The sequence below is a fragment of the Coregonus clupeaformis genome, unplaced genomic scaffold (genome assembly GCF_020615455.1).
Source record: "Coregonus clupeaformis isolate EN_2021a unplaced genomic scaffold, ASM2061545v1 scaf1942, whole genome shotgun sequence".
NCBI lineage: Eukaryota > Metazoa > Chordata > Actinopteri > Salmoniformes > Salmonidae > Coregonus > Coregonus clupeaformis.
The window spans coordinates 25,001-51,877 of record NW_025535396.1 but is presented as its reverse complement, the minus strand read 5'-3'; the positions used below and the strand labels follow the sequence as shown (position 1 = coordinate 51,877).

At 43.8% G+C, this 26,877-nt stretch overlaps 3 protein-coding genes and 1 non-coding gene across 7 annotated transcripts in view; 1 reads left to right on the top strand and 3 right to left on the bottom strand.

Moving 5' to 3' along the window:
- The window catches only part of LOC121532543 (nucleosome-remodeling factor subunit BPTF-like), a 47,936-nt gene extending 42,626 nt beyond the window's left edge, over positions 1-5,310 (bottom strand). For all 4 annotated transcript variants that reach the window (XM_045218976.1, XM_045218977.1, XM_045218978.1 and 1 more), the window contains exons 1-2: positions 4,549-5,310; positions 935-1,757 (exon numbers count right to left, since the gene is read on the bottom strand). In XM_045218976.1, the coding sequence (XP_045074911.1) occupies positions 935-1,757; positions 4,549-5,068 (1,343 nt within the window). In that variant the 5' untranslated portion in view covers positions 5,069-5,310. The remainder of the gene's footprint in view (positions 1-934; positions 1,758-4,548) is intronic.
- Positions 5,311-6,463: 1,153 nt separating this feature from the next.
- Positions 6,464-6,545, top strand: trnas-aga. The gene has a single exon. It is a non-coding gene; the product is annotated as a tRNA-Ser (tRNA).
- Positions 6,546-8,649: 2,104 nt separating this feature from the next.
- nol11 (nucleolar protein 11) lies at positions 8,650-18,433 on the bottom strand. Its single transcript, XM_041838968.2, is given in 19 exon segments — positions 8,650-9,411; positions 9,936-10,043; positions 10,151-10,243; positions 10,389-10,467; positions 10,833-11,069; positions 11,481-11,606; positions 14,236-14,420; positions 14,606-14,671; positions 14,775-14,869; positions 15,258-15,381; positions 15,521-15,597; positions 15,885-15,981; positions 15,983-16,092; positions 16,387-16,528; positions 16,703-16,760; positions 17,040-17,188; positions 17,521-17,577; positions 17,698-17,811; positions 18,257-18,433. Coding segments are annotated over 19 exon segments (2,178 nt in total). The 5' UTR covers positions 18,404-18,433; the 3' UTR covers positions 8,650-9,297.
- A 1,541-nt stretch (positions 18,434-19,974) lies between these two features.
- Positions 19,975-26,877, bottom strand: part of LOC121533164 (cytoplasmic phosphatidylinositol transfer protein 1) — a gene marked incomplete at its 5' end in the record, with an annotated part of 22,417 nt that continues 15,514 nt past the window's right edge. Inside the window, 4 exon segments of the mRNA XM_045218982.1 lie at positions 19,975-23,756; positions 23,758-23,906; positions 26,224-26,287; positions 26,518-26,673. Coding sequence (XP_045074917.1) covers positions 23,547-23,756; positions 23,758-23,906; positions 26,224-26,287; positions 26,518-26,673 — 579 coding nt within the window.

Sequence of the window (26,877 nt, the reverse complement as noted above, 5' to 3'; positions counted from 1 at the left end):
TGCAGACCATGGAAGAATTGGGACATTTTCAGCTTCCAGGAATTGTGTACAGATCCTTGCGACATGGGGCTGTGCATTATCATGCTGAAACATACACACTATCTGCCATTTGCCCGGTACAGTTGAAACCTGGGAAATAAATCACCTACATGTAAAGTGTTGGTCTCATGCTTAATGAGTTGAAATAAAAGATCCCAGACATTTTCTATACGCACAAAAAGCGTATTTCTCTCAAATGTTGTATACAAATTTGTTTACATCCCTGTTAGTGAGCATTTCTCTTTTGCCAAGATAATCCATCCACCTTACAGGTGTGGAATATCAAGAAGCTGATTAAACAGCATGATTATTACACAGGTGCACCTTGTGCTGGGGACAAGAATAGGCCACTAAAATGTGCAGTTGTGTCACACACCACAATGCCACAGATGTCTTCAGTTTTGAGGGAGTGTGCAATTGGCATGCTGACTGCAGGAATATCCCCCAGAGCTGTTGCCAGATAATTTAATGTTCATTTCTCTACCCTAAGCCACTGCCAACGTCATTTTAGAGAATTTGGCAGTACGTCCAACCGTCCTCACAACCGCAGACCACGTGTAACCACGCCAGCCCAGGACCTCCACATCTGGCTTCTTCACCTGCGGGATCGTCTGAGACCAGTCACCCAGACAGCTGATGAAACTGAGGAGTATTTCTGTCTGTAATAAAGGCCTTTTGTGGGGGGAAAATCATTATGATTGGCTGAACAAATTATACTGAACAAAAATATAAATGCAACAGGCAGGGGCGCAGCCATGGGTGGGCCTGGCAGGGCATAGGCCCACCCACTGGGGAGCCAGGCCCACCCATGGCTGCGCCCCTGCCTGTTGCATTTATATTTTTGTTCAGTATAATTTTGGAGTGAGTGAATGTTGGTTTGTTGTTGTCTACTTACACCACGATGCGGCGGTCCAGGAACCAGTACTTGCGGCGGTGGCGGTCATAGCCGATTGGCAGCTGGCGGATGTATGGCCGGCTCTTCTGCGCCTCTGTCACACAGTCCACCACGCCGGGCACCTTGTGCGCCACGCACACCTCACACTGCCACTCGTCCTCGGGTACCTCCACCAGCGGCGGCTTCACGCACTCCAGGTGGTAGACGGCCGAGCACGTCTCGCAGCAGAGGAGGTCCCCGAGCCGGTGGCACACCCTGCAGTGGTCGTCGTACGCCACCACCCCCTCTGACATCAACTCTTCTCTAGCCAGGTTGGTGGCCAGGAACTGGTCCACGAGGAATTGAAGGACCTTAATTTTGCTCTCGAGGGGCTCGTAAGGGTACTCCTCACTCTCCAGTAAAGGGAGCACCTGGCGGTACTCTGGGTCGCTCTCGCAGTAGGCGCGCACCATCTCGGGCCAGGTCATGCCGTCGATGAAGTAGAGCGTGGAGTTGACACTGTCCTTGAGGTCGGCAGGACCGAACGTGGTGTTGGACGTGTCCTCCTCGCGCAGGATGGCCTTGAGCAGGGCAGTGTGGGTCTCAGCCAGCAGGGTGCACTGCTCCTGGCCCGCCAGCGCTGCGCAGAAGTCCTCGAAGCGGAACGGCGAGAGGCGCAGGACCGAGCCGAAGTTGCGCAGCACCTCATAGACGGCTGAGATGTTGAGGAGCTGATTGGCCGGCACCAGCAGGTCCTCCGAGGACTTGGGCAGCTCCAGGGGGGGCACCTCCTTGGCCTCGAAGATGGGCGAGCGGGGCCGTTGCGGGCGTCTGCCCCTCCGACCTGAGACAGAGAGGGATGGAGAGAGAGGGAAATAAATTATGTAAAGAATTAAAATCAATCAAGAGACATAAAACGGGTTCAGGAAAAAAATTGTCCTAGACTCTGAGAAACACCACAATATCAAAGTACAAAGACAAAGCTAGAAACATACTGAATGAGCCAAACCAGGCAGCACAATTTCCATCAACCATAATGGCTGTCGATGTTTCTGTCAAACAGGCAGGGGCTCTTATTCAACACATTTGAGTGTGCAACCATTTTGTTACTGTTTACTGATAACAGCTCTGTGAATGTGTGCATTACTTTCGTTGTATCAAATTTCAAGTATAGCCTATTGGTTATAAATCGACTTATATTTTTTACCCTTCCATAAATCCCATGGTCCAAAAGGCTTCTTAACAGCTTCTACCCCCAAGCCATAAGACTCCTGAACAGGTAATCATGGCTACCCGGACTATTTGCATTGTCTCCACCACCCCACCCCCTCTTTTACGCTGCTGCTACTCTGTTTATTATCTACGCATAGTCACTTTAACTCTACCCACATGTACATATTACCTCAATTACCTTAACTAACCGGTGCCCCGCACATTGACTCTGTACCGGCACCCCTGTATATAGCCTCCCTACTGTTATTTTATTTTACTGCTGCTCTTTAATTATTTTTGACTTATCTATTTTTTACGTAACACTTTTTTTTCTTAGAACCGCATTGTTGGTTAAGGGCTTTTAAGTAAGCATTTCAATGTAAGGTCTACACCTGTTGTATTTGTGCATGTGGCAAATAACATTTGATTTGATGGTGTATATAAAGTCTGAATCTCTTCTATAAACAGTATTTCTCCCTTTGGAAAGAGAACTTTTGATTTACTAAATACATGTTTTTTTTTATCAAGTTTTTAAAATGTAAATAAGCCAACCTAGCACCTGGTGCTCGAGTATTCACTGTGCAGTGGAGAATTCGGCCTTCCTTCACTCACTCTACCCTGGGCCAAAGTAGGGGTGCTGATCTAGGGTCAGGTCCCCCTGTCCATGTAATCTTATTCATTGTGATCTAACAGGCTAAACTGATCCTAGATCAGCACTTTTTATGAATATGGGCCCTGATCAAGTTCAGAATTTGAAACATAAAGCCAGGGATCCACACCCTCTGATATCAGCTGGAGTAGGTAGGTATAACATATTGTAGTTTTAAATTAGATTTCAAACATTAGACTGGGTGTAGGCATAGATGAGGTGACATTAAAAACGACCAACAAGCACCTCTCCCCTGAGCGTGCGCCCCCAGTGCGGGCTCTGTGTACAAAAACCTCTGCCTTCATTCCTCCTGACCCTATGCACAGTCTCGTTGTATGTGTAAGCATGTATTTGTGACTCACTGTGATAAAATGAGTGTGTGTGTGATTACAGGTCATATGAAAGGCACATAAACCACAATTCAGCCATATTCACATGGTAAGCGGGCCTATTTGGGGTAGGAGGTTATTTGTGTAATCAGTCACTGGGGTGCAATGGAGAGATAGAATTATGATTCAAGAATTACCATGTGGTCTAGGCTGTACACGTCTGTGCTTATGAGATGTGGGGAAAGTTATAAAACACATTCACATACAGACATTTTAGGATGAATACCATATCAATAAATCTATAACTTTATGGAAATATAATTCTGCATTGCATTATGAATCAGCAGATCCATTCCAAGTCTACAGGAACATGTGGAATTTTGATATTTTGAAGATTCTAGTCACCACCATATGAGATCAGAAAATGTAGAATAATTTATACTAATCTTAGGCATAATCCTGAAAAATACAAAATGGTTCCTTAATATTCCATAAATGGCTTGAAAATTGACTACACGAAGTCCAAACTACATGAATGACATCAATGTCACTTTCACTAATGTTTTGACATCATGCAACAACAAAACGACTGACTTTCCAGTTCAACAATTATACAATTCTATAATTTCAAAGAAGGTTGCCTTTGCTCTTGCTCGTTTACATAGATAGGCTTTGCTATGGTTACCGTACAATTTAGTACGTGATATTATAATGAGTTCAGGCTGCAACAGGTGAAATTAGAGCGCCTCTTTTCAAAACAAAGGCCGCGCGATGATCTACTGTCAAGCTGATTTAAACACAATCTCACGAAATATATCTCAACACCTGATGTTCTGAAGGAAAAAGAATGGGGGTAAATTACAACTAGTTGATTAAACTGACTATTTATTGTTTACATCTACTACAGTAATTGTATAACAGTATATTCATGCGATGCAAGGCAACGCGACAAAGTATCAAAACCGCACGAGCAGTTCTAAAACAAATGGAACAAATCGTATCGTGATATTTTGTAGCCAGATAGTGCAGCATGGCATGCTTGTTGACGCATGTATGTTAAGGGACATCTCTAAATGAATGAATGAAAAGTAGCTAAATGTTTCTCTGGAACTAACGCCTGGCCAAATAATATTTTACATGCAAAATTGTGCAATTATGCAAATGTCAATTTCACTTGCATTACAATAATCCCCATCGTCAAATGCGTGATCATTTTTGCCGAAAGTTACTGATTTTTCATAACAGAAAACATGCGAGGCGACAGTAGTGTTCACTGTGCAGGAACTAGCAAACGATCACCAGAGCTCCTAAACAAAGGCCTGTTTATGAGTGCAATCTCCATTTTGAACAATGCAGCTTGCTTCCCAAATGTGCTAAATAAAAACTGTGGCACTTTGGCGTGTATTTGGAAAATGCTTCTAAATTGCATTTGCAAGCCGACTTACCTGGAGTGCTGCCGTGCGTGCTATCATGGCTCCGAAAGCTGCTCTCCGTACAGTAGCTACCATCATCCTCATCTGGTAATTCTTCCAGAAAATCGGACTCATTGTCCACGGCCTCCTCTTCGTAGTCTGAGGAGGGATTCTCGTGTAAAAGTTCGTCTTCCTCCGACCTCAAACTAATATTATCCTCTTCCTCGTCGCTATTGTCATCGTAGACCACCTTGCACAGTGGCCGTCTCCCCCTGCTGCCGCGACCACCTCTCGAACCCCTGCCTCTTCCTCTGCCCCGCGATGTCGTCGTTGCTCCAACTTTCCTCCGGCCCCTGGACGAATGGTAGTTTTCTCTCCGATTAATTTCTGTATCGCCGGTATCCACCACCGTACCTCGTCCGCGGCCACGTCCTCGTCCTCGCCCCTTCCCCCTACCACGGCTACCTCTCCCTCTCGAACCACGAACTGGCCCAGGGGAAACCTCCTGCATCTCCGCTGCCTGTTTGGGAGGCCTTCCTCTTCTCCCTCGCATTGTAGTAGATGTATTATTTTTAATTTCAATTTTAGCGCGCGACTGGTCCACGCAAACCCGAGAACACGGGCACCCTCGGAAACACTAACCAACGTTGCAATAGGCTCAATTAGCCCAACCAAGCCCCGGGCTCAATTTTTAGTAGAAAGTTCAAATAGAATGGCCGGCGTCCCGCTTTAGGTCGCCTGCAGTCGCCATTTTTCTTCGGATCTCTCCCTCCACTGAAAACAGACAGCAGGCCCTGTATGGAGGTCACGTGACTACTATTCTACAGTAGACGCATTTAGTTCATAAAATCAGTTATCCATGCAAACGTGATGCCCTCACGATTGTTTATTTACGTTCACTTGTCATGCTAATTCATACAAATCAAGAAAATATCGATTTATTACAATGTAACAGCGTTGTCAATTTGCAGCTGACGTCGTCATTCTAGCCAGAATATAAACAAGCATACGTAGTCGGACACAGGGAAGATCAGAATCATGAAACCAAATTGTTGTTAAGTCAGTTTCAGAGTTACAGCAAATATGATCACATATTAGGCAGAAGTTCACTATATGTCAACATTTAAATCATGTAGCCATTGGTAGTTGATTTGTTGTTATTATCAAAGAGACTCCATTTGTAATTTTGCCAATGCAGAGTGAGTTATTCAATAAGCTTATTTTAATGGCAAAAAAGACTCATAAAATATTGTGTATTGCATTGGATAATTGTATGCATTTATAAAATATAGGATAGGAAATTATTTTTTTCTTCAAACATTGTGTTTACTTATTGATGCACACAGTGGATATTATGAAAGGCGTCATTCTACATTATGGACCAGAACATCAGAACAGTTCCATCACCATGGAATGATGGTGACAAATTTGACATTTGACATTTTAGTCATTTAGCAGACGCTCTTATCCAGACCGACTTACAGTTAGAGCGACTTACAGTTACAGTTAGTGAGTGCATACATTTTTTCATAACCTACCAATGTAGCAGTTGTGGTGCTACATTGTTTCTTTTTTTCTATTTTTTGTGCCGTTTACTAAATCCCTCTCTTATGATAGGGTCTAGCAACATTATGTTTAATTACAGTCTATGGTTTATGCTCTCAAATGTAGCCTATTTAGATCAGGCCTACTATGTCTAGTGTACTGGTGCATGCTCTCTGTAGTTTGTCTTTGCCAAGGCTTTTCTCTTTAAAGCAAGCACATTGCCTTATGAACTCTAGCAGGCAGCAGTCGAATTATTTCGAGGTTATAGCTACATTTTCAATAGAAGCAGCCAGCACAGTGAATGGTAGTTCAAGGCATGGCTAAAAGTCTTCAAAATAACAATAAATAGAAAGTTAGAAATGGAATGGGTTAAATTGCGAGTAATTTCGTGATGTTATAACAAGTTGTCGTGGCCGAGTGGTTAAGGCGATGGACTAGAAATCCATTGGGATCTTCCCGCGCAGGTTCGAATCCTGCCGACAACGATTTATTTTGATCACGTAACAATAGGTAATGGGAAGTTTCTCGCTAAAGTGTAGTACTTCAAATGCCCAAATCAGTCAACTAAACATTTGTTACGTCCACTTGAATGCAGTTAATGTCTTGATATTACCTACTGTCTTTATGCAAAATGCGGTACAACACAATGGAAAAGGGCACCTCCAAGTGTTCAAAATTAAATACTTAATTTTCAGGTTGCACGTTCCAAGTAGCCTTTAGTAGTTTTGCAAAACCTATTGATGTGGTTATCTAAATTACATACACTACAAGACCAAAAGTATGTGGACACCTGCTTGTTGGGGTGGGGTCTACGATGGGTGGGGGAGGGTGGAAGATTGCTTTTCTTCTATTCCAGGTATTCCTACCTCTTTAAGGGGTACCTGGAATAGTATGGCTTCATTTCCCCCCCATAACAGAAATAAGGGAAAAAAGGGGGTGGTTCTTCCACTGGCTATTCTAAGTTATCACCAAAATCATGGGCATAAATAAGGAGTTTGTCGCCCCTTTGCTGCTATAACAGCCCCCACTCTTCTGGGAAGGCTTTCCACAATGTTAGAACATTGCTGCGAGGACCTGCTTCCATTCAGCCACAAGTGAGGTCGGGCACTGATGTAGGGTGATTAGGCCTGTCTCGCAGTCAGCGTTCCAATTCATCCCAAAGGTGTTTGATGGGTTTGAGGTCAGGGTGCTGTGCAGGCCAGTCAAGTTCTTCCACACAGATCTCGACAAAGCATTTCTGTATGGACCTCGCTTTGTGCACGGGGGCATTGTCATGCTGAAACAGGAAAGGGCCTTCCCCAAACTGTTGACACAAAGTTGGAAGCACAGAATCGTCTAGAATGTCATTGTACTAGAGATCCTGGTTCGAATCCAGGCTCTTCGACCGGCCGCGACCGAGAGCTCATGGGCGGCGCACAATTGGACAGCGCCCAGTCCAGTGTAGGATGGCCCGCATGTAGCTCAGCTGATAGAGCATGGCGTTTGCAACGCCAAGGGTAGTGGGTTCGATTCCCACGGGGGGCCAGCATAAATCAATAAATTATGTACTCACTAACTGTAAGTCGCTCTGGATAAGAGCGTCTGCTAAATGGCATATTATATTACCCCCCCATTATTCCTCCTCCACCAAACTTCAGGTGGCACAATGCATTGGGGCAAGTAGCGTTCTCCTGGCATCTGCCAAATCCAGATTCATCCATGGACTGCCAGATGGTGAAGTGTGATTCATCAATCCAGAGAATGCGTTTCCACCGCTCCAGAGTCCAATGGCAGTGAGCTTTACACCACTCCAGCCGACGCTTGGCATTGCGCATGGCGATCTTAGTGTGTGGCTGCTCAGCCATGGAACCCCATTTCATGAAGCTCCCGACGAACAGTTCTTGTACTGACGTTGCTTCCAGAGGCAGTTTGGAACTCGGTAGTCAGTGTTGACACAGAGGACCGATTATTTTTATGCGCTTCAGCACTCTGCGGTCCTGTTCTGTGAGGTTGTGTGACCTACCACTTCGCAGCTAAGCCGTTGTTGCTCCTAGATGTTTCCACTTCACAATAACAGCACTTACAGTTAACCGGGGCAGCTCTAGCAGGGCATACATTTGACAAACTGACTTGTTGGAAAGGTGGCATCCTATGACTGCCACGTTGAAAGTCACAGAGCTCTTCAGTAATGCCATTCTACTGCCAATGGCGATTGCATGTGTGCTGGATCTTATACACCTGTCAGCAGGGGCGCAACTTTCACTGGGGACGGTGGGTCCCGCATTCTGAAATTGCATCCCCCCCAAGTTTTATCATTGGAATGCGATACAAAACGAGGTAACGGTGTGCTTTAGGACCATGCGGACGCCTCCGAGCGGTCGGGTATGCTGTTTGGAGTGTTTATCCGACTAGATAAACCATTTCTAAAACCGAAATTGCGCCCCTGCATGTCAGCAATGGGTGTGACTGAAATGGCCAAATCCACTAATTTGAAGGGGTGTCCACATACTTTTGTATATATAGTGTGTATTGGTATCATGTACCATGTCATCTTACCTTAGACATGCATATGAACCATACAACTCATCATGATGTGACATAGACAAGGGATATTTTGTGCATAGGGTATTTTTAATACAAATACTGTCACATGAATTCAGAATTTACTTTGTTAGAATGCAACACAAAATGTATCTATAGAAAACATGTGCTACACTACAATGTGATTGGGAGATGTACAGTTATTCACAGCCCAAATAGCCTTTATGAAATACAACATTTAACCACAAGATTGTCAACCATATGGAAGGTTGAGTCCCATTATTCCTATAAGGGGCAGTATGTTCCATAGGTTAAAAGTATCTATGCCATGTTGCAATATCATGGGACTATATCGTTTTCTGCATAATTCATATTAGCAAATTTTTATACTACACGCCCTCAGGTTATACAGACAAATACAACTCACATGGCTATGGGGTCCTAGGTCTCAGCAATGCCACAGTTCAGAACTAGAGAATCATTTGCTCTACACATCTGGGAATCGACTAGACTGATCCCAGATCTGTTTGTGCGCTGCATAGCCAATTCCTATGGTCATCGTTGAAAGCACAAGCAGATCTGGGACCACAGCAGTTGAACCATGAACCTTTTGGTAGCATACCGAAAACAAAGTGGAACACAACGATGCAACTGACCAAGAGAAATGGGGAGGAGGTCAACGGCAGAGTTTTATTAGAAATCATCTGTAAATATAGTCTAAAAGAGCTCAATGACTTCTATGGAGTACTGGCTGATGTCCTTCGACGGCTTCATTTTGTGGAGCTCTTGAAGGCTGCCCTCGATCTTCCCCAGTTCAGAGAATAGTTTCACCTGGAATGGGTAGATGGGGATAGATGTTAAATTAACCCTTACAATGAAGAACCATATACAGTATGTGCGTCAGCGAGCTGACAGATGCACAAAGTAAACAGCAGTTGTGTGTCAATTTCCACAACAACTAAAAGCGTCGAAGTGTGAGGCTAAACTTCTCCGGTGGGTTGGTCCCGTAGCTACCACGTTTTAGCAGCGTGGAGCGAACCAGTGCACATACGCAGATACTCTGTGTGACTGCAAAGTCTTGCATCGTGCTCATCCTAACATCGGCGATGCTGCTCATGGCAACGTCATAACGCTGAGTCTACCTTAAAACGGCTACCATTTATAATTGCAACAACACTTGTTTTTCCAGTTTAAACCACTGAAGAGGTAAACATTCCTCCCTGGGTGCCTCAACGGGTTTTATTATCACGGCAATAAAAACATCAAACAAATTACACTAGTTGTTATCAAGGGAACCATTATGACAAAAATGCTCAACTATCATTTGCGGTGAGGACCAAAGAGAAAGCATATACCTGGGACTTGACGAAGCTGTGGAGATTTGACAGCAATCCTTTGGCATCAGGAGCCATGACCAAGACTGTGAAATGAGCATCCAACAACAAGCACACCCAGTCAATGATCTAGAAAAGAAAAAGGACATTCAGAATCCACACATTTAGGTTAATGCTATACAATATAATTATATGCATTTACCTTTTGTATATCTTTAATGCTTCCATTTACCAACCTGTGTCATTGTGGGCGATCTCAAACTGGGCGGTTGTGCGTAGACGTCTTGGGAATATTTCAAATAGACGAACTGGAGGTACTGAAGAAAGAGCTGGAGATGAAAGGAAACGGAAGGATGCAACAATCAGTCTTTCAATGAGGAAGATGGGAATTTACTTCCTGAATCAACTTGAATGAAATGGAATTGATCCCAACTATGGCATATTGTCAAGGAGATGAGACAGGTAGCTACTCACAATAACCTGCTGAGAGTTGAGGTCCTTCAGGTGGGGGAGCAGAAAGTTGTCACTATAAGGTGTCTGCAGGACCTCATTACTACGGCAGCACAGTTAAGTTATAACACCTCCACACAGCTTTAAGAGTCTCCCTTTCTATGGACTGGTGCTGTATATTAGCGCAAGGTAAACATGATGGTGCATTGCAGCCGACTGTTGACAATGAAATGCGTCTTATTGTATCTATCCCATATTGATGAACAATTCCCATTCAAGAAACCTATAGTGAGAGGATACAGTAACACAGCTTTGTGTTGGTTCAATCCATCTGACTATTGATGATTCTATGTGTCGATGTCTATCAAATACACATTTCAATCAATAATGACATTATCAGATATTACTGTAGTCTTGCAATGGAATAGTGTTTAGGGTAATGGTTGTCCAGACTATACAAAAGGATACAGTAGCACAGCCTTGTGTAGACCCACGGGGCAGGCCTCTAGCTGCAGTGTGGGGTTCTTCTTATCCTGGTCCTGGGGAGGATTGGGCTGGTGGTGGGCATCACAGCTGTCCTCCTCATACAGAGGGGGGCTGAAGCCGTTCTGTTGGCCCCCCCGGGCGCCCGCCGCCACCAGGCCCTCCATGAATGACACGCTGTCCGGCTCCAGACTCACCATCTCCACGTCGCCGTCTGGCACACTTGAGGGAGAGAGACACGCACGGCCGTTACAACAATGATCCTGATTTCAGGCTATTTATATGAATTGACAAACTATGTATTTGCAGTAACAAGACTTGGAAGCATTGGAACTGGTTCAAACAAAACAAGTTCCAGAAATAAAGCACTTCAAAATAAACATAATTTAAAAGCACAGCCACAAAGAGACCGCTTGGTTTACAATGTGGTGGAAAGAATATGCATTGTACACAATGAGTAGAAACTTCTACCATCAAAACAGAGCACAACAATTAGGCTAACAAATACATAACCAAGCTCCAGCACTGGCAGGAAACACTAGCCCAAGCTTCACCAGAATTCATATTTTTTTTCACAACGTATACAGTAGGTTGTTACAAAAGGCGCCCCATACACCATCGACTTAGACTGACCTGATGAAGGTTTTGAGGCAGGCACACGTGACCACCTCAGGGATGTCTGGGAAGAGCTGCAGGCAGAGCTGACACAGGAAGTAGTCCTTGTGCTCCAGAGCCAGCAGCAGGAGGTCAGGACATACACTGCAGAAAGACACATAGAACAAGTCAGAACCAAACCAAGGGGCTCAACAATGGGCTGTGTGAAAATACTATAAAAAGCTTCCTTTCCTAGTCTTCTTTCTGTCATTGTTACTGATAGGCGAGGAAACTGGATAGGAACCCACCCACCATAATGTATTCACCTATGACGTCTTGCAGTGTTGTGTTCGAGACCACCTAAAGCGAGACCGACTCAAGACCAAGACCGGAGAAAATAGAGTCAGAGTCAAGACCAAAACCGGAGGGGGGGGCGAGACGGAGTCAAGACAGAGACCGGGAGGGTGACAAGGGTGTCCGAGACAGAGTTAAGACCGAGACCAGAAAAAGTCAAATTCAAGACCATGATTGTAATTTTGTCAAATCGCCACCATAAGAGTTCAAAATGTCCAGTATTTTTGTGCACATATTTCAGAAGAACATATGGATTCGTTAGAGATTCAGAATGGTGAAAAAAATGCATGCTGAGAGAAAATAGAGCCACTCTACAAATTATTACTAACCAAAACTCAGTGGGGAACAATGAGGGCCTTCTACGCCTTCAGAGAAGGGCTAAGGATTTATCAAAATAATTATAATAACAATAATAATTCTAATTACATTATTCTTTTCAATGATGTTCTGATTTTGAATCTCTTCAGATCTTGTTGGCAAGGAAGGTTAACACTGAAGAGAAAAAAAGATCCAATCAGGATTTTTCTTTAGTGGTCTCTGGGGAGACAAATCTAGCTAGCCAAGTCAGCCATTGGCTAGGCCATCAGAAGCTAGATAGAAGGCATCTGCCATTCAATTGTTTTAGGGCAAAATTTTGGAGTGACGTGTAATCAACCAATCACATTTTGACTTGTAATGGGTGGGGCCGTTATTACAAAAAAACTTATGGATAACTTTGCCTTCTCAAAGGCCAACAGGTCACTGCACGATAGGCAGCAGTAGTTTTCCCACGGTCTAGCTAGCCATCTTTTGTTGTAGGCTAGTTTGCAGAGGCTGCAGCAGGTGTTATCAAAGAGGATGTTGTTCCTAATTTGTTAGCTTCTCACTTTTCAAGAATAACTTACAACAAGAAGTGAAGTTTCAAATGATCATCATCTTGTGAGTGGAATTTTTTTTATTGCAGCTTTAGGTCACCGGTTACTTTGTGTGCTAAACATTAAAATGTTTTTTTGCAATGGGAAGTAATAGTCGTACATTAGCCTAATGGTTGTGTTTTTGTATTCTCATGATTGGGACCTACTGGCTTATTATGTCAATGTTAATAGACTGCTTATCCTTTAACATTATGCTGTGTGTGAATGCTGTCTTTCCATCGGCCCTTTGCAGTGGTGCCTGGAGAAGTGGGTATACTCAAATTTTGCTAACAAATTCCCAAACTGCCTGCCCAGCGAAGGAAAGGTACCCTGTGTGAAAAATTCCTGTTTTTATATACTATATATCTCTTTCAGATTAGCACTCTAAAATCACACGTTTTAATAAAAACGAAACAAAAATGTGATGTTCAGGAGACCATTTTGGAGGTCAGTACTACTGAGGAGTATTTTTGTAATAATAATGTATTATTTTTCTGCTCAATCTGATTGGGTGGGCCTGGCTCCCCAGTGGGTGGGCCACCCAGGCCCACACCACTGATGCAAAAAGGGCATGATGACTGAATTGCACATCACAAATAGCCTACTAACCAAGACTTCAGACGAAACTTTTTAAATACCTGGTTTCCATACCCACTGTTGTCTTAGTTAGCATTTACTGGTATTTATCATACTTTGTCATTCTTCTGAGCTGCTCCATGCCAAAACCAGTTGAGAACTGTGCACTCTTGCTGCCTGCAGATGATATTCCGCTGAAACTAGGCTATGGGTGCGGCGCGCATATTAATATTTTTCACGTGCTTTGCGATTGTGTAGGCTACTTTGTGCATGATTTCTTTTTGTACTACATAATTGATAAGTCGTATGCCTCCACTACACTACTTTGCATCAGTGGGGATTAAGGGAGTACACGCAATGCCCATAAAATAAAAGTGGGTATACGGCGTATAGCCGCCCTTTTACAAAAAGTGCACTCTCCAACATGGGTGTGCTGGTATTACCGTTGTTGTCCTTTCAGCATCATTATCCTGTCACACACTGAAGGCCTACAGGTTCGCCACTGCGCAAACATGTCTATAATAGATATAAAGGCTGTTCAGCTAATCACGTTTCAAGAAAGTGTATATATTTGGCCTGGCGAAGCGGTTTTATGTGCTTACTGAATGGAAGCCGATAATTATGATTTTTTTTACTCCGATGGTCTCAGCTGGTCGCGGGAAAAAATGATAAGTCCTCACTGTCCGAGACAAGACCGAGTACAAATGTATCCGACACAGACACACTCAAAATGTGGTCTTGAGACCGGTCTCAAGTACTACAACACTGACGTCTTGCTAGAGGATGGAAGCTAGACGCACAGCCAAACTTGCATAACAAGTGGATGGCATCAACACTACCAAGAGCTGAAGACCCTGTTCACATTCACGTTCCATGCATCCAACATAGCCCATCATTCTGAAAACCTCCCTTTCCAAAGGACCAATACTCCCGTGCCATAGGAGGTCCAGTCAACCCAATGCCACCCTCACCTGTGGCAAAGGCACTGTGTTTGCACCAGCTGTGCCAGGGCCCCGGGAGTGTAGAAGGCTGGCTCAGCCTGGCTACGGGCCACCAGATGGCAGGCCAGCTGGCCCACCGAGAGCTGCAGGTCCTGGGCATCGCCTCTGGAGACCAGGGCCTCCACCTCCCTCTGGACCTCCTCCACTGGACCAGTCTGGAGGGGTTGGAGATTGACCACAGTCAACACCCAACTTACATTTCCTCGAGGACAATTACATTTGATATAAATACGCTATGAAAGGGACTGGTCATTTGTCATTCACTCACAATGTACAACATCAATACCTGCTTGAGACTACCAAAAACAGAAGATCAAAATGAACAGTTGATCTAAAATACCTTGATAAGCTCCAGTACTTGGTTCACTGTGAGGGCGGGCGCTGATTGGCTCTTCCGACTCAGCTTCTGTACAAAGGGAGGACCAACCAGAACAGGTGAAATTAACATTAATCCATTCTGGCGGTAAAGTGTTAGGGTCAATCAAATTCTGGAAGTCAGTTTAACTTACAATCTTCCTGGTCTCCGCTATTTTGGTGGGCCCCTGTGGCTGATCCCCATGGAGTAGGCTGTTCCACGAGGGCACAGCCACCGACGATTTGGACACTACAAAGGCGTAAATTAAATAAAATCCCACTCACTAAACTGTTTGTTTATAATACAATTTCAAGAGATGCTATTCAGATGCAATATCAAGACAGTAATTTGCAGATACAGTACATTAGATAGGTGAGGGAAACATATACAATGAAGTGCAACAGGAGTGATATAGCTGTCCTTGACAGTGCCTGAATGAAAAATTTGTTATAACACAAGGGCTTAATCCGAAATGGCTTCCCATTTCCTATTCACTACTTTTGACCAGGGCCACTAGGGCTTGTGTTAAAAGCAGTGTACTATATAGGGAAATAGAGTGCCATTTCAGATTCAACCAGGCACTGTCAAGGACAACTAACACCACGGTTACTGTTTTACTGAGGAAGTTCCGCGCTACCTGCGATCCCAGCTTGTCGTAGTTTCCCTAGGGCCGAGGCCAGAGAGGACTTCTGACACTCGTAGGGAATGACGGAGATGGTCTTGCCGTGAGGGACAAACAGCTTTCCCAAATAACACCAGACCTGAGGGGAAATGAGGGAATCATGACTCATATAAATAGGAGTGAAGTGGGTCTTATTTAGTGCAAGATACAAGTATAGAGTCATTTGGTTTAAGGTTTTGAGGTAAAAAAATGTAATTCCAAATTCAGAGTATTCCTACCTGTCCATAGATTCTTCCTGCCATCTCCTTGCCAGCCTGAAGAGTCTGGAAATTAGTATTCCAGATGCAGAGGAAATCTGAAATTGAGGGGGGAAAAAAAGGATCGGATGAATGTCAGAAATATGGTGAAAGCTCCCCTGAACATTCAAGGGGAAGATATCACCATGTTGTTTACACGCATCAAATCAGAACTCTGAAAATAACGTATCTAGGGGTTGATGTTGGATTGGGTGAATGTGTGTGAGAGTCATAACTCAATCAATTCATGAAGTAAACTACAATTCAAATTTTCCACATGAGGAAAATTGACATTTCAGTTTATCTCCTGAATTGACATGGCACTGACCCTAACCCTAATATTTACCTTTGCCAGTCCTGGCGGATGGATGGGGCACCCCCACCACAGCCACATGAGCTTCGTCCAGGGCCACTGCCGAGGCAGCTCCCAGCTCCCCCTTCCCCCACGGGCAGCCTCAGCCGCAGGCTACGGGGCAGGGCCTGCACCCCCTCCTCCTCCAGCCCCACATGCCCCTGCACCGCCACCACACTCTGGTACACACAGCCGTTAGGGTCTGGAGAAAAGAGAGAGCGAGATAGAAGACAGAGATGCAAGTCAGGTCAATCATAGCCTTATGCCACCATCACATAATTGAGAGAGCAAGTTCCTCATAAAAACCCTAAGTGCTATCATGAGGCTGTTGCTACGATGACCGACAACTGTGTTGTTCATTGTTTGTGAAGTGCTTCATTTGACATCGAATGCAGTACCATTTCAACAATATTCTAGTTATCTGGGGGATAACTAGAATATTACATTAACATCTTACAACATACTACTTTGTCAGGGAAGTGACGGCCGTACTCACACAGGTAGAGCAGGTTGATGTGTTTGTCCCGGAGAGAGGCAGAGAAACTCAACGGGGGAGCTCCAGAGTCTTCTCTCTCCAGCCTATACTTCTGTAGGGTGTTGAGGTTGAGCCTTTGCACATACAGGAAGTGCTCCCCTTTCTGTGACGGACAACAGGGAAGCCATGTTAAACACGACAGTGTGGCACAGAATTCATACGTGCACAAAATACAGCATGTTGCAAATGGCACCGCGTTTATGCCTGCTCACGGCAGGTCATTGAGTACACGGCTATTCAGTGTACTGGTGTACCGCAAGGAAAGGATATATTCTACCTGCTCTGTCGTGAAGAGGACAACATGTTGTTTCTCAGCTATGATGCTGGTGCTCCACCTAGGGTAACATGAAGACATTGTCAACTGTGTGCATCTCACACAACAAACTATTGTTTACTCAAATGAGCAAAGTATTGACAGCAATATGGACAGAATTATTATAGTCTCTGACTAACTGTAAATTAATATGGTTTCAAGTTTAAAATAACAATATGCATTTTTTTATATCCATGGCTCTGGATAAGAATAAGCCAACCGGCCTCCATAGTGGTGGGACTAAAGCCAACCGACCCTATGGTTATGGATCGCTAATCCAAACTAGTGTCCATTGTCTGACCTTATGACCTCCTCCTCTGACAGGACGTCTTCTATGGGCTGTTGGGGGGCGGAGAGGAGGGAGTCCAGGAGTCTGACTGCCCCTCTCTGGAACAGCACCACAGGCTCTCCCCCTGGGGCAGAGTGGACCCTCCATACATCAGCAGATACCTAAGAGACATAGACACAGAGGTAGTTAAGACCAATAACTACGAGACATAGCAAAATGACTGCAAAGCCAGAGGAAAGCCTGAGATAAAAAGGAAATGTATGGCATAATTTGATTAAATTATGGTACAATTACTTCTCACTGGCACAGTACATGTTAATTTGCCATTTGCAGAGTATGTCACCATATTGACAAACATGTCAAAGCAGATGAGGTTGAAATTGTGTGTGTGATAGAAGGGGGGAGAGAGAGGGTTCATACTTACAGTTGCTTTTAATGCTTTGTCTAAATTGAGCTCTTCAGAAAGAGCGCAAGCTTGAGAGCTCATACTTACAGTTGCTTTAAATGCTTTGTCTAAATTGAGGTCTTCATCTTTCCAAACTCTGATGACCTAGTGAGAAAACATTTTTGACCATGGACATGTAGACCACCACTTTATTTAAAGAATCAAGTCCCCAGATGTTTTAAATGTGTTTAGTTTATGTTTGTGGAAAGGGTCCACAAGTGTTACCTTGTTGTCTGAAACGACTACATACTCGTTGGTCTGAAAGTTGCACACTGCAGGACAAGTCAACAACTGTCCCTGTTTCACCGTCCAGCTACCCAGAGGCTTCTGGTCTGAAACCTGTCAACACAGCACATCATAAGTAAACACCACATGCATTTTCCAACACAAACAACCTTTGTCATATTATTGCGGTAAGTTAAGTTCATTTTTCAAATACAAGACGAGTGTGATTACCTTTGACAGTGGCACCAACGTCAGCTAACCAAACAAACCCACGCCAAGCAGCTATATAGTATCGTTAGTACTGTTCAAATTGAAGGAATAGGAAGAGTGCTGATGTCCACCTATGTGGATGTCGATTGATTCAAGTAAACCTTCTGAATACGCAGATTTGTAACTAGATAGTTGTTGAACACCATTGCAAATGTTATATGTAACGTTAGTTAGCTATATTTTCAAACACGTCGGACTCCCCTCTCCCCCTGCAATGGACACGAGTGTGCCATCATCCCATCAGCTGAACTGGTTCAACATTTCAGTCCCTTCTCTTGGTCAACATTACCTTGTATAAAGTGACAGATCGCGTGGAATCGGTGACGACGGCATGGTCACTGTCTCCATCCAGTTCAATTCCCTGAATTGCCGAATCTAAAGCATTTCGACTTTGTACAAGTCCGCACAACGTGAAACCCTCATACAGCGCGGCCATGCTGGATGAAGAAAATGGGAAGCGCAAACCTCGCGAGACTTACGCACGGCTACCATAGAGTATTCAGTGTGTTGTTTATAGATGGAAAACTGCAGTAAGATCAGACAGCGCCCACCTGTGACTAGTTTATGGTATTTCATATTGAGTTGTGGTAATGTTGTGCGATGCCTGTAGCTGTCTGTGCCCTGTGGGTACATATTCAATATACACTATATATACAAAAGTATGTGGACACCCCTTCAAATTACCGGATTCGTCTATTTCAGCCACACCCGTTGCTGACAGGTGTATCAAATCGAGCACACAGCCATGCAATCTCCATAGACAAACATTGGCAGTAGAATGGCCTTACTGAAGAGCTGTGACTTTCAACATGGCACCGTTGAAAGTCAGTTCGTCAAATTAAAGTCAGTTTGTCAAATTTCTGCCTTGCTAGATCTGCCCCGGTCAGCTGTAAGTGCTGCTATTGTGAAGTGGAAATGTCTAGGAGCAACAACGGCTCAACCGCAAAGTGGTAGGCCACACAAGCTCACAGAACAGGACCGCTGAGTGCTGAAGCGCGTAGCGAGTAAAAATCGTCTGTCCTCGGTTGCAACACTCACTACTGAGTTCCAAATTGTCTCTAGAAGCAATGTCAGCACAATAACTGTTCGTCTGGAGCTTCATGAAATGGGTTTCCATGGCCGAGCAGCCGCACACAAGCCTAAATCACCATGCCCAATCCCAAGCGTCGGCTGGAGTGGTGTAAAGCTTGCCACCATTGGACTCTGGAGCAGTGGAAACGCGTTCTCTGGAGTGATGAATCACGCTTCACCATCTGGCAGTCCGACGGACTGGTGGATGCCAGGAGAACGCTACCTGCCCAATGCATAGTGCCAACTGTAAAGTTTGGTGGAGGGTGAATAATGGTTCAGGCCCCTTAGTTCCAGTGAAGGGAAATCTTAACCCTACAGCATACAATGACATTCTATGAAATGTATTTGATTCTGTGCTTCCAACTTTGTGGCAACAGTTTGGGGAAGGCCCTTTCCTGTTTCAGCATGACAATGCCCCCGTGCACAAAGCAAGGTCCATACAGAAATGGTTTGTTGAGATCTGTGTGGAAGAACTTGACTGGCCTGCACAGAGCCCTGACCTCAACCCGCATCGAACACCTTTGGGATGAATTGGAACACCGACTGCGAGCCAGGCCAAATCGCCCAACATCAGTGCCCGACCTCACTAATGCTCGTGGCTGAATGGAAGCAAGTCCCCGCAGCAATGTTCCAACATCTATTGGAAAGCCTTCCCAGAAGAGTAGAGGATGTTATAGCAGCAAAGGGGAGACCAAATCCATATTAATGCCCATGATTTTAGAATGAGATGTTCGATGAGCAGGTGTCCACATACTTTTGGTCATGTAGTGTATACAGCAAAATGTTCATTCCCCTTGCTCTTTCACTCTCTCTTTCTTGGTCACACACACCAACCCCCATGCAATCCCCCACCAACCCCTATGCACACGCACGCACACACACACACACACACTTTTAGAGGCACCACATCCTCTGACAACCGACAATGGCAAAGTGTAGTAGCAAGTAAACTTTATTTACTAAAATAATTAAGAAAAAAGTGAAACAATAATTACAACGGAGAACCAAATATACCTCAAGGAGGGCAGTAAAAATATAACAAATATAATCAGTGGAAGAACCCAGAGCGACTTCCAGCAGCAGAACTAGGATGGCACTTCAGATAGGGAGACGGTAGCTCTGGTCCAGGGTGTTAGTGTGGATTGCTAACGCTCCTCCTGCTCAGGAGGCTCAGTGTCAGGAAGCAGCAGTCACACCCTGGACCAGAGCTAGGGAGACAGCACGACAGCCTGGCAAGCCGCATCAGGAGGGACACAACGAAAGCTTGGTCCTTTTCTTAGAATGAACAGATGCCATTTGAAATACAGCAAACCACAAAATCAAACTACAGCAGTTGTGAAAATTCTAACAGAAAACCAACCTCCGAGTCAAGATGCATTGTAAAAAGAAAAAAGTAAACACAGTCACCCCGATAAAAAAAAATATTGATTCAAATATTGTTTTTATAGATAATGTGTCATTATGTCAAAGAGCTGTAGGATCATCAAAAGCAACTGGAACGTCGATGATGCACACTACAATGGGGAGGTTGCAAATTCAAAGTAAATATTTTTACAGTGAGCACAATATGTTGAAAAATAAGTATTTTCAATGTCCTTTCAACCAAAAATACATATTTATTTTATGTATTTTGCTCATAGGGTTGTAATGTATGTAGTTACAATGGTCTTTTCTACAGTGAATTTTTCAACAGCTCAAGAAAGAGAACTAACAATGGGACACTGCACCTTAAATGTTATAGATTCAAAACAAAATTAATGCAAAATGACAAATATAACATCAAGGTTTGGTTATTTTTCAGAGTGAAGGACAAGGTTTTGTAAATAGTAAACTCTTTCATTTTCGGTTCCATGCTCCACGTAAGTTTCATGCTCCACATAAGCTCACTCAAAAAGTATCCATGAATTTATGTAAGCATGTAAGCAAGCATTAGCCTACTGGCAATCAAACATATCTCTGTTTTTTTTGTATTCCTGAAAGAGAGATAGTCGATATCATTTAACACATGTATCCCACAGGAAATTTAACAGCAAAGACAAGTACAGTTTTGAATGATAGTGAGCGTCTTGTGTAAAGATTAGACACTTTTGGGGTTAGACACTGTAGAGAAATATCTATATCTGACCAACAAGTAGGCTTGTATAACTTTGGTCCAACAAAACCCTAAAACAGAGATATAACAGTCAGTACATGTTTGTTAACGGCTAATTTCGTTCTCATCACAAAGTGCAAATGCCCACATATGTAATGTAATGTCTTCAGGACAAAACAATGGTCAACAGGTACTACAAACTTCAGCTATTTCTCTCAATATCTTGTAAATTATGACATAATACATTTTGATGATGAAAATAACTAAAATGAAGCTGTATTTCAAATCAATGTTTAGAAAATTCAATAAATTGAATAGTAGGCTTAAAGGGCACTTTTCAAGCTCATATTCATTATCTCCAGCACCATACCGGTGTCTAGATATGTGAAAACGGCACGTTTCTATGATCTGTGTTACAAAGATAAGAAGAAAGGTTCCAAAAAAATGCTTCTCTGTGACATCTCAGGGTAGGATTAAAAGTAAGAAAAACTGTGATTTTCAAAACCTGCAACGAGTTTCTAGCCAGAGGGGTATTTTATTGCTCCACGTCACCACGAATCTCAGAGTGTTTGAAAATCACCGTTTTTAAAAGGTTGATGATGAACTTTGTAACTTCATATTTTTTTCTACAAAATGTAGATATACGCCATTTTATGTAGACACTGGTATTGTGCTGGAGATAATGAAAATTAGGTTGAAAAGTGGTGGAATTGCCCTTTAACATTACCATTTTTTTCTTAATTGAAATGTTTTGGATTTGTATACAGACGAGACAATTTAGACTTTTGCATGCAGAGGCACTGAGTAGAGAGTTGTATTCTCAGAACATGCTCAGTTTCAGTCTCTTGTAAAACTCTGCTTTACTATACAATGGTTACACTACAGAGCCTAGGACAACGTCACATTCGCTTTCTCCACAATTTCGCATCAACAATATATACTGCCATTTATATACACATATACTTTACATATGTATACATGTTTGTGAACATTTCATGCGGCATATGAGACCCTTTTTCGCATCTATGTGATTGAATAAAATAGTAGCATCATAGCAAGGCCATTACACAAAGAGAAACCTTCTCCTCCATTTTTCTTTCCCCCCAAAGTATCTGATGACACACTGTGGTGAGGCTAGTGCAGGAAAAACAAGATGGCCGCCGCTAACGTTGTTGCTTCAAAATAACTTTCTGAGCCCACCAAAACTGGTTCAGTACCAACATTGGAAAGCAACATTATCCTAAAAACACAATGCGCACAATGCAAAGATAACCAAGCACATCCAGTAAGGCCATATCAACTCCACTGTGCTCAATGTTCACTTACATTTACAGCATATCCCCCAAACTGCATTTTTCCTAGTCATATCTGTTCTGTTGCTATACCAATTTGATTAAACTCGCTGCATCACTCTCCAATGTCAAACTTGATGCCAAACATGTATTTTATCATGGCTCATCTAATGTTGTGTAAACGTCCCAAAGGTTAGTTAAGTAGACAGGTGAGTATAGATACAGTATATAGATATATCTGTGCAGGTATAAAAATTGTGTTTTAAAGCAGGGAGAGAAAGGTTACGTTCCCTGCCCTTCCTAAAGAGGGCTGAGGCAGAGCTCTGGAGACCTGAGAAGGGATCTCTTTCTGTGATTGTACTGATCTTGCATCTGTTTCAATTGGAGTGCGGAGTGGAGAGACGTGAACACACACAGATCTGGGGTCAGTTTTGAATGGTCTGTCCTCCGTCCAGGTGAAAGGTGGTGTCTTTTTAGTGAGTCAATGTAGCTATTAACACTAACTATACTACAGTACCTCTACTTCCATTTAGTAAATTTCAACGTTTATTTATTTCAAGGTCAAAGTTATATCATGATCTATTTGTAGGCTGAGAATTCTATGGAAAGATGTTCATTCACTCAAGTGAACAAAACAATATTAATTTCATTGTCTCTCTAATTTCATGTTGTTATGGCAACTACATTTACATTACATAAGGATCATCAGCTGACCTGATATAAAAAAAGAGAATCCATCTGGCATTTTGTCAATAACGTATTGTAAGACGAACACAGGGATCGCTAATTGAGGACAGGACACAAAACCCGTAGTGGATATGTTCTCTTGATGGACAACATGGGTGGTTGTTACAGTAGATCAGACAGCTGATTGGCTAGATCTCAGGAAGAGGAAGCCATCCATTGAAGGCTGACAAAACCGACTTCTGTTGAGGATGTAGGAGATTGGAAACTGGTGGTTAGACCTTTGACCTCTGGAGATATGTGTAAGAAGCACTGAACTCTGGGATGTGGTTAGTTGGGCCTGGAGGACTGGGCACTGGGGCGTAGAGGCTAGTCTTGCTCGGCTACTAAGACAGTGAGGTGGCAGGGCATATGGGGGAAAAGAACATCCCCTGTCCCTCCTATTTCCCCCCTAACTCAGCCTGGTCAGAGTCGGAGGAGGGCCAGGGGGAGTGATTTTGATTTGGAAGCGGCACCAGCATAGAGCCCTGGGGGACTCCACTCTGGTTCTGGGTAGCGGCGTCGGGCAGGGTGAGTGTCTCAGGGGCGGACTTCTTGCGGGCTCGGTCCTTGGGGACGGAGAGGAACTCGGGCGCGTCAGTGCAGATGGGGGGTGGTGGGGGCGCTGGCGGGGCCGGAGAGGGTGCAGGAGGACAGGGGCATCTCGCTGATGGAGATCGACGGGGGGAAAATCCCGATCTTCTCGTTGGTGGCTTCCTGGATGGTGCGCTCATACTCTCTCACCTCATCCATCGTCATGTCTGCACGGAGAGAGAGAATGAGGGGGTGAGAGAGGGGGGAGACAGCACTCCAAAGCATTCTAATGCTTCTTTCTAATCTTAGCCTGCCATCATAAGACACACCTACTAATTATGTCATCATCAAAATGATCAAACATTTTCTAATCAAAAGTCATTTTTTTCTCAATTTGTGAATATTTTAGTACTTCATGTTTTCCCGATATAGAAACTACTATAAAGCTCGCAAGAACCACTTATTTCTGAAAAGTTTTGCATGGAAACAGAGTGATTGGTTCCCTCCTGAGTCACTTCAACATAAACAACAGAACACGTCAATATGAAACAGAACAAGAGGAAATTAAGAAATTAAACGACACATACGCTGGCTTTATCATGAATCTCTATTTCATCCAGTGACGGTGAGTTTGTGGAATGCTCCTGCTGCTCATGGCAAACTTTAATGTTGGTTTGTTCATGCATATTTTTCTCGTATTCCCGCACGTCATCCAAGTTCATATCTGCAAAGAGGGAGGAGGGAGGTCGAGATGTTGGCACCTTCCCGTTAGGACACTCAAGACGAAGGTGGAGTGGATGGAGGGATTAAGTGAGGAGGGGCACACTGTGGGTGAGTAGAGAGCGCTGGGTGGTGATTCATGCTTTTGTGAGGGGCAGAAAGGTCGAAGTTCAAGCATAGTCAATAGGAGGTTGAGAGGGCAGAGCTAGCTTCCCACGACCAAAAACAGTTGGTGTCGAGAGGAGAGAGCTAGTCAGGCCAAAGCCGGGTTAGGAAGAGGAAGAGGAGGAGGAAGAAAGGGAGAGATAGAGGGAGAATGGAAAGGAGAGGAGAGGGAGAGTAAATGATCCAGAACCCTCTGAGTCAGACGGGAAGGGTTGGGAGCATCACCGGAAAAAATACATTCCCAAAGAACAGCCCTAGGCAAGGTCATCCCAAATACATCAGGAGGATTTTGGTGAGGGGGAATCATCCAAATAGTGCGTAGGAGGGAAAGTATTTTTTTTTCTCCAGAGGTAGAGAAGGGAGAGAATGAGTAGCGGTGTCCCATTACAGCAGTAATGGCTTGTTTTTAACTTACCCCGCAGCCATGGAAAAAGCTGAGTGCTAATAAGTGCTGCTAGTATTACTGCTACTGCTGCTGCTCTTATTGCCAGACAGTCAAGACCCACATACACACAGCTTTCATGATTCAATGAGTGCAATATCTTCTGTGCAATATCTCCTGATATTTTCAGCAATTGCTATTCTCTTGTTAGGACATTTTAGCAAATACAGCCATTTGTGTTCACTATAGACATCGAACAAGCCTTGATGCCAACATCTTACAAGCCTTGATGCCAAAAATAATGAAAAATAAGCAAAAAGAAACAGACCAGTGTACAGGAGGGATATTGTTTGATTGAATGCCAATACAGAATTGCAGGAATTGGTTTTACAGATAAACATGGAAGGAACTGCAGTCCGGGGCTGTCGGTGTATCATTATACAACAGGTTGTCTAATCCTGAATGCTGATTGGTTAAAACCTATTCCTCAAGTTACCACCGGCTAAATCTATGACGCTAAAATGCCTATTTACTCTGTTCCATCTGACTGCGCAATCCACTGTCTCATCAGCCCAACCAAGCAATTTATAAACTTGATCTCCACTATTAAAAGCATCTAGACATTATCTCACATTTCTTTTGTATATAGTGTATTAATGAAGTAGTGAGCTAGTGAACACACCAACCCTGGACATGACAGTACTTCTAGGAGCGATATTCCCAGACACAGATTAAGCCTATTGCTGGACTAAAAAGCACTTTCAATGAAGATTCTCCATTGAGCTTGCTTTTTAGTCCAGGACTGGGCTTTGAATCTGTCTGGGAAAAATGCCCCCTAGGGTATGTGTTCTAAGTAGGGTTATTGATAGAGAGGTCAGCCAGCGCATAAGGTTGAGCAGGGTTAGACGCAGTGATGGGGAATTGGAAGGTGTTTAGGGGTTCACATGCCTTATTTAGTTCTATAACACACAATGATAAGACAGTAGATTCGAGACAGCATCAACAGTAACCACTTAACTCCCAAAAGGAGTAAAATCGAATGGAAGTCCTTTCTTATTGATAACATTCTAAGGAAAGAGTGGCTTCATAGCTCCCAGTGTTAAGCTTGGGCCGTGTTCATTAGGTACAGAATAAAAACTGGGAGGGTATCACCTAGATTTGTCCAATAAGAAACACTCATTCATTTTAACTTTCAATACATAAAAAAAATATTTTGCCCAACTGAACACTACCAAGTGATTAGTTAGTGAGAGGACCAATAGTGCTTGTCGACCTACCGATCCACTCATCCACCCAGGCAAAAGCCTGCCTGTGGCCCAGGAGCAGCACGTCACGCACCACCTATAGGGAGAGACAATAGAGTGGGTCAGAGAACACTGATCTCAGAGCAGTTCTACAAAAATGAACCAGCACTATCTATGGAGTAAGTGGTTGCTATTTGCTATTTAAATAGTGAACACTAAGTCTCATTCTACTCATGCACTGAGTATAAAGCCTTTGTGGAAGGGTTTAGTGGAGGACAGAATGGCTGTGTGTGTGTGTGTGTGTGTGTGTGTTGAATGACCTCTGACCTTGTGTACAAACTGCTCCACGCGAGTCTGCAGGCCCCACACCTCAAACTTGACGGTGACCAGCTTGTAGGAGCACATGATGGGCTCCTGGGTGTCCCTCCAGCCCTCCTGCAGCATGCCTCGCGACGTCTTCTCTGACTTGAAGTACCGCAGGTCCTGTTGGGGTGGACACACACACACACACGTGAATGTACGCACGCACACACAAACTTAGATCTCAGTAATTAATCCAAACCTCTGCACCCTGAGAGGAATGCATTATGGGAAAGCTAAAAATAGAAAGCTAACGTTAAATAGGAATCCTTCCCTCCAGAGATTCTTCCCTATCTCAGGGGCAGAGGCAATTTATCATTCAACCAC